Source organism: Achroia grisella, unplaced genomic scaffold (genome assembly GCF_030625045.1).
Source record: "Achroia grisella isolate CSIRO2021 unplaced genomic scaffold, CSIRO_AGI_Agris_v1 utg146, whole genome shotgun sequence".
In the NCBI taxonomy this organism is placed as follows: Eukaryota; Metazoa; Arthropoda; class Insecta; order Lepidoptera; family Pyralidae; genus Achroia; species Achroia grisella.
Window position 1 is genome coordinate 938689 of NW_026712636.1, and position 8861 is coordinate 947549.

The following is an 8861-nucleotide window of genomic DNA, read 5'->3' on the forward strand; positions in this document are numbered from 1 at the left end:
AATTGTCATTTAATTTTACGTTCTCTACAATAACAGTACCGTATAGTATATGACTCTCTAGAATATCCCATGCGAGTGGTCGAGGTAACTGAAAACCCTATCTCAATGAGACAGAATGAAGTTATTGGCAGTCATCATTTTTGAACAGGCGTGTCCAGCTGGTCTATGAAATTGTCTATGAAATTCGATGCCGATTCTAATGACTGGATTACGCCGATTCGCAATTCTTAGCAAAATATTCATTCCATATTCGTATTCTACGATAGGAATACAGCTGCCAAAGAAAGTGACTTATTGTAAAAATAGGTAATAAATGTCTGTAACGGGTTATTCAGTAAGAGTACTGTATTCTGGTAATAGATATGGTTCTAATAATAATGGAGATAAAAAGTATTGTGATGACGCGCGTCTTTGTATTCATTCAGTATGATTGTATCAGTCTGGGTGCTTTCTATGTATATTAGGTATTAATGTTTTAGAAAAATATATTTCAGTATTTATATCAGTTGTCTAGTACCCACAACACAAGCTCTACTTACCGTGGAATTACATGGCGCTGTATTAATTGTTCAGGATTATTTATTTATTTATTACTGTCAAAATTCGTTCAGTAGTTTTTGCATGGAAGGGTAAAACATTCTTCCATCGATACTCATAAACTATCGCGTTTATAATATTAATAAAATAAAAGTTCTAGTTAATATATATAATATATATATATATATATATATATATATATAAACACCTCTTTGGGCACTTTGTTGATCACGCCACAACCTACACACTTGCTGATTCCACCTTTTGCACTGAATAACTTGACTCCTATCGCGTATATCTCAGGCGGTATGGCAACGTCGCATTCTATTTTGCGATGTGGCCATATATATTCGTCGATAGTACGATATACTCGACACTTTTTTTACTAATAATTCGTGACTGAATGGCTCCGAACGGCTAAATTTTTGGTATACACAAAGACTTTTTGGCTCTGAATATATTCCAAAAATCAATTAATTATGTTGATCACTTTATATACTCGTCCTTACTGCGATACTTACTTTCATCCGAATATATATAGATACCGTAACGGTCTATCAATTATGAATTTATTAATTTACTAATGTAGATATTTTATATTCGCAATGCTCCATACATGCAAGCTCCAGCAACGGTGGAGGCAGGGTCCCCCCTGCACCGTACACCGCACCCCGCGCACACAAACAAATTAGATATTTTTTGAATACACAAAGACTTTTTGGCTCTGTATATATATTTCAAAAATCAGTTAATTGTGTTGATCACTTTATATACTGGTCCTTACTGCGATACTTATTTTAATCCGAATATATATAGATACCGTAACGGTCTATCAATTATGAATTTATTATTTATATATTTCGACTGCCTCGGTGGTCACACCGCTTTACATCCGATGGTCGCGGGTTCGATTTCTCGCACGATGCAAACATTTGTACTCATCGGTCATCGATTGTTTTCATCGGTCTGGGTGTTTTATATGTATATTATATATGTATTTACAAAATAAAAATATCTATTTATATCAGTTCAGTATCAGTCTGTGTTAATTATCCAGGGTTATTTATTATATTTTTATAAACGGTTATCTTTTTCCATCGCACCGCTCGCTATCGACAGTGAATTCATAGAAATGTCACTCTAAAAACAAAAATAGTTTTGTGTTTTGTATTTCAAATACTAAATGCAAAATAGGTATTTTCAAAATACTTTTTCAAAATAAAGTACCTTTTGAATTTTTGTCCAAACCTCAGATATTTTATTTAATTTAGGTATATCATTCATTACATAGTGCAGTATAAAACAAAGTCGCTGTCGCATCTAACAGTACATAAACAAAGAAAGAAGACTTTTTGGCTCTGATACCGTAACGGCCTATCAATTATGAATTTATTATACCTAATCTAGATATTTTATATTCGCAATGCTACGTACATTGTAATATCCGCCTCCATTCATTGTAACGGTGGAGGGACTAAATAGTTGAATAAAACTGAATAAGCAGTTGCTCCACTCTATAGGTACTGCGTCGTCGTCGTATGCTGTTCATTTTTTCACTCGTTTTGGCGCCAAGAGAGGGTCACATAGTCGTGGTCAAGTTAAGAACTTATAATTTAATTTTGATAACAATAGATACAAGTAAAAAGTAGGTATTATATTAATGTACGTAAGTACTGTACTTAAAAATATTTATTCTTTATTGTACATTTGAAAAACTTAACACTTAAGGACTTGTACATATACACGTACATACTGCCAGTTTCTCTTAAAGACATCCAGAGAAGCACTATTTATCAAATACGCGGGGTGCACCGACCTTTGACCTTATAACACCTGATTCGCGCGTAACGAATTACATTGCTACTTTTTGGTATTTTATAGTGGATATGTCACTATAAAATATTATTATTTCTTTAGATTATGACATAATAACATAGTTTACATGATTTTAAGGGAAACATACGATAAAAAAAAATCCCGTAAAATGTAAAAGATAAAAAATGGTTATTGTTGGTTATCCTTAAGAGATAGACATATACCATCACGGACTTTTTTGTTGACCTTATTTTGATACATCTCAAAGCACTAGACAACACGCATTTTCATTAAACAGTATTGTATTTTTTTATTTCTTTAACTTTAATGCACAAAAAAATTTGTACATGTGGCGGACTTAATATTTTGCCGCGTTATTTACCAGGCAACCATGAGTGGTGCAGCGAAAGATTATTGGCGGTGCACTAATATAAATAAGAAATGTCAAAAAAAGATTTATAAAGATAATAAAGATAAGCAAAATATACATTTCTATAAAAAAATAACAATATACATACATAAATATATATCTAAGTATAACCCATAAATGTATAAATATTATATATAAGTAAATACATAATGATCCGATAATCAAATTATAAGTACAGTCTCAAATTGAAAGTAAGAAAATCAGAAAATATAGAGAGAACTATATGGATATAACAGAAAGATGTGAAAAAAGGAGAAGGACAGTAAAAAAGTTACAAATTTAAATAATGTTCCCGCAATTTCTGTTTAAATGAATTTATTACATTATTATATATATTAGGCATACGACTAGCCTTATGACTGTTACTTTTTTTTTAATCTATACATCTATACATGTAAATAAAATTGGAGTGTCTGTTTGTAATATTGAAATAACCGTTTTTTACTACTTGCATATGAATATAAATACGGTACATACACCAAAATAACATATTTTACAAGTTTTGTCTGTCTGTCTGTCTGTTTGTTCCGGCTCATCTCTGAAATAGCTGGACCGATTTTGACGGGACTTTTTTTGGCAAGTACATGATGTAATAAGGAGTAACTTACGCTACTGTTATTTTAGAAAAATAAAATAAAATTTCACGCGGACGAAGTCGCTGGGGCCAGCTAGTCTATAGATATACCGAGATTTAATGTTTAAGTTGCTATTATGTTGTTGACAAAATTTTACTGTAATGTTACTATTACGTTATCCTACACAATTTGTATTATTTTGGATGAATAAATAAATAAATAAATAATAATCTATACATCTATACATTTAATAAAAATTAGAGTGTCTGTTTGTAATATAGAAAAAACCGTTTTTTACTACATGCATATGAATATATATAAGGTACATATACCAAAATAACAATTTTTATAATTTTTGTCTGTCTGTCTGTCGGTCTGTTTGTTCCGGCTAATCTCTGAAATGGCTGGACCGATTTTGACGGTACTTTTTTTGGCAGGTAGCTGATTTATAAGGAGTAACTTAGGCTACTTTTATTTTAGAAAAATAAAGTTAATTCCACGCGGTCGAAGTCGCGGGGACAGCTTGTTTTTAATAAAAACTGTTTATTTGATAAAAAAACATCTTTTTTGTGGTACTTGAGAATGTTGAAGCCTGTTGTTTGTAATATTGAAATAACCGTTTTTTACTACTTGCATATGAATATAAATACGGTACATACACCAAAATAACATATTTTACAATTTTTGTCTGTCTGTCTGTTTGTTCCGGCTAATCTCTGAAATGGCTGGACCGATTTTGACGGGACTTTTTTTGGCAGGTAGCTGATGTAATAAGGAGTAACTTAGGCTACTTTTATTTTAGAAAAATAAAGTTAAAAACCACGTGGACGAAGTCGCGGGAACAGCTAGTGTATAATATATTAGAGATACCTACGTGTTTTTTTATTGATGACTAGCTGTACACGGGATTTCGTCCGTGTTGAATTTAACTTTATTTTTCTAAAATATAAGAAGTTAAATTCCACGCGGACGAAGTCGGGTGTACAGCTAGTTGTCGGTAGTCTAGCGATTTAGCTAGCACACTGCTTTGATTCCTGCTTGGTGGTCGAGGGTTCGATTCCTCGCACGCTGCAAACATTTGTATTCATGAGTATGATTGTTTGTAACGGTCTGGGTGTTTTCTATGTATAGATAATATATATGTATTTACGAAAAAAAATCTTTGTATTTATATCAGTACCCATAACATAATCTTCAGCCAGCTTAACTTTGGTCTAGATGAAGCTGTGTGAATTGTCCTGAGATTACTATTATTACTATAATAAATCTTTTCAAATCAGCCGATGTTTATTTTTGCCATAATACGTGCTGTTACCATGTGATAATATTACGTACGTACTTATTAAACTATTAACTTATTATTAAATTGTTTGTAACGGTCTGGGTGTTTTCTATGTATAGATAATATATATGTATTTACGAAAAAATCTTTGTATTTATATCAGTACCCATAACATAATCTTCAGCTAGCTTAACTTGGGTCTAGATGAAGCTGTATGAATTGTCCTGAGATTACTATTATTATTAATTGGTACACAGGTAAACTACTAACTAGGCCATATTGGTGTTGTTTGTTATGGTGAAAAAACTAGTAGGTATATATATAAGTTACACGTACAATTTCAAAGACTTATTTCTTGAAAACTACTGGCTATTCTGAAATAAAACTTTAGTGTTTGTATATGTAATGTTTGCATATAAAATATGATTAAAGGTTACCAGTGTATTTACACTTTTACTGAACAAACAGAGTTGTTTAATACTGAAAATATTGTGTGGAAGGCATCAATTACTTTCAGTGCATGTATAGCTTTTCTCTTTTCCTAATTATTATTATTATTAAGTTTAAAGTGCTTGAATTTTACGTAAGGGGTTTTTATACATTATTTCTAATGTACCATTTATTTTAAGTTTTTTAAACTCTATTCATCGAGACCTATCTAATGAGTCCAAACACGATATTTCTGCTGTAAGTTTTCGAAGAGTATGTTCATCATCTGATAATACTGGTGCCAGCATGAAGTCAAGGTTAACAGATAACTAATTACTTTTATTTCGTCAAAATCTTTAGATTACGTATAATAAATTCATAATATCGCTACCTATTCAAATCAAAACAAGTATTAGGTACTTCATGTACTAGTATATAAATTCATCAACACACAAGTAAATGATTTTTAAATATATTCAGAGCCAAAAAATCTTTGTGCATTTAAAAAAAATGCCGATACGGATTCACTATTGCAGGAAATTGTTGAAAAAATATATATCGAGTATAAGTATCTACTACTATCGACGAATACATTTGGCAACAACGCATGGTCTCGGCCGGAACGGCAACATCGCATATTAGAATACAAAGATAGTGATAGAAAGAGAGAGACAGTGGATCAGCAATATCTACGGATCGTGGCTGGATCAACTAAGTGTGCAAGTGTATATAAATATATAATATATATAATATATATATAATGTATATAAATATATATATATAACCATCATGATTGTAAACAATAAAAAGAATATTATTTTTACATGATACCAATTTTTATTATGATTTATTTTTTCCATCTGCAATCAGTCCTCCTAGCTTGTGTAATCAGTTTTGTGTGGTGTTATAGGCATTAGGAGATAGGGCACATCCAGTGAAGTGGAATCTTATGTATTTATTTTATATGTGAGGTTTTTTTTATAAGAAAAGGACTTATAGAATCTGAAATTCTTCATCAAACTTATAAAATAAGAGTAAATCTTTATTTGCAGTTGGATAACAACAAGGCAGAATGCTCCAATACAGATGTGGGATGCTTTTGATGGATCTTTGCGTTGTTCATATAGAGGATTCAATTCAGTAGATGAGATGGAACCTGCTCTCTCTGTTACTTTCAGTGTAGAGGGAGCCAGAATTATTGCTGGATATAAGAAAGTTATTAGAACATTTGATGTGGAGAGGTAAATATATCAATTATTATCTATAATTCTATACTAGTATTACATACAAATTTGAGTGTGTCTGCCTTTTGTTACATTTTCATGACTGAATTGCTGAATTAATCTTAATCAAATTGGATATGGAAAATAGTATTATAAGGAGGGTCTTTCATTTATGTCCCTTGAGCTTAGTTGCTAAAAATTAACAAACGAACACACATTCACATTTATAATATCATTATTTCTTTATAGATTTAGTTGAAAATAATTACAATATTAATATAGCTAGCTATGGTGGTCTAGCAGTTTAGCACACCTCTTTACTTCCTATGGTATCAGGTTATATTCCTCACAATCATTTGTATTCATGAGTATGATTGTTTGTATTGGTCTGGTTGTTTTTATATATATAAATATATTATGTATGGGTTTATAAAAAACAAATATCTATAAGTGCAGAGCTTGTGTTATAAGTATAAGTTATATTTATAACACAAGCTCTGCTTAGCTAGAGACTAGATGGTGCTATGTATTGTGCAGGGTTATTATTATTATTCATGTTTTTTATTACATTTCAGGCCAGGCAGAGATTTCTCTGAACATAAAATCGCTAGTGCTGCATCATGCTTTGCTACCAATAGCAATTTATTGGCTGTAGGTTCTTGGAACACCACTATTAGTTTGTACAACATTAATGAAATGGGAAACTACAAAAGTATAGGAAAAATGCATGGACATTCAGGTGATAAATTGTACATTGTCATACAAAATATAAGTAGGTACTAATTGAGTAAAGGTTATTATATTGTAAATGGTTATAGTCCCTCCCTCCAATCGATCCGCCATCTAATTCTAACAGGGAAAATTAACGTTGAAATTAGGTCGATCTGAGCCGAGGTACAAACGCCTAGTGGTGCTCAGACTAAAGTTGTATCTGTCTGCAGGAGTTAGCCTTCAGCTGCTTCATAACATATTCCGCAGGTGTACAGTGCTGTCTGCACTTGCCCGCTATCGTTTCGGCTATCCGTAATACTAAAGGCGGCCAACAGGATTAGAATAATTTGGGATTATTTGGGAGACAGTATGGAGTTAGTTGTTAGACATGGGAATTTTTATATATTAAATATATAAACTATTTAAGTAATAGAATAATATACTGTTAAAAGCAGTAATAATAACATAAAAGTTCCAGTTGAGTTTCCTGCCAGACAGTAGGACCTAAAAAGTTATTCATCTGCATAAGTATCTGATCTTATTAAATAATTTTGACTTTGAGAATTAATAATACATAAAATATTTTCACTATTATTTCCATGGTATATTTATTATTTTTACATAAATTTTAGATTCCTCTTACTTACATCTTAATCTTTATAGGTGGCGTAACACATGCAAAGTTCACATCTGATGGCCTTAGACTTGTATCAGGTGCACGTAAAGATCATCGTCTTCTCGTGTGGGATATCAGATACTACAGGCGGCCACTGAATATCTTAAGTAGAGTTGTCAACACCAATCAAAGGGTATATTTCGATATATCACCGTGTGGTAGATATCTGGTGTCTGGTGGAACAGATGGGATACTTAAAGTATGGGATCTCGAACAAGTGGATTGGAAATCAAGTTTGGACACCACTGATGTTGAGTCTGATACAGTTACATTTAAGGTAGGGTTTCGAGATATATATACATTTTCTTATGAAATTAGAATGTCAAACAAGCTGACAACAAATATGGCTGTACACATGTAGGTCCAAAGTGGTCTATTAAATTAAAAAAGGTAACTTTTTTTTCAGTTTCCTGTACATAAAGATTGTTGCAACAGTGTCTCAATACATCCATATAGACCCATAATGGCAACAGGTTCTGGGCAGTATCATTTCTCTGATCCTGAAAAATTGCTGGACGAAAATGAACCCAATATATTACACAGTCAAAGAGAAGCAGAGCAATTAGCTAATAGCGAGTGCAAGAAAGAAATTTTAGGAGAGATTGATTTACGTTATTCACAAAATGCTGAAAATAGTTTGATGTTTTGGTGGACTGGAAGTATGACTGATTTAGCATAAGGAATGTGATATACTAGATGCCTAAAATAAATATTATTATTAGAACATCATATGTAAACGTTGATAATAACATTCAATTTTTCATTAAATTGCATATTTTGTAAAGAGTCATACGTACATTATTTGATTGTGTATCTTGTTTATAACTAACCAATAAAAAAAAGTGCTGAGATGTTTTATAAAATGCTGTGGATTGGCTGTGGTGATAATCAAATTACAAGAATAAATATGTGGTTGATATGGGTGTAATAATGCAAGTCTATTATTCATTTGTATTATATGTATGTAAATAAAAACCGATATTCAAAGGAAATTGTCATTTAATTTTACGTTCTCTACAATAACAGTACCGTATAGTATATGACTCTCTAGAATATCCCATGCGAGTGGTCGAGGTAACTGAAAACCCTATCTCAATGAGACAGAATGAAGTTATTGGCAGTCATCATTTTTGAACAGGCCTGTCCAGCTGGTCTATGAAATTGTCTATGAAATTCGATGCCG

General features: G+C 31.7%; 1 protein-coding gene across 1 annotated transcript; it reads left to right on the top strand.

Moving 5' to 3' along the window:
- Window positions 1-313: 313 nt before the first annotated feature.
- On the top strand, window positions 314-8652 carry LOC131855530 (telomerase Cajal body protein 1 homolog). Its single transcript, XM_059206804.1, has 5 exons — window positions 314-390; window positions 6121-6309; window positions 6867-7030; window positions 7666-7955; window positions 8085-8652. The coding sequence occupies exons 1-5, from the start codon at window positions 314-316 to the stop codon at window positions 8355-8357; spliced, it is 993 nt and encodes a 330-aa protein (XP_059062787.1). The 3' UTR covers window positions 8358-8652.
- The last annotated feature ends 209 nt before the right edge of the window (window positions 8653-8861 follow it).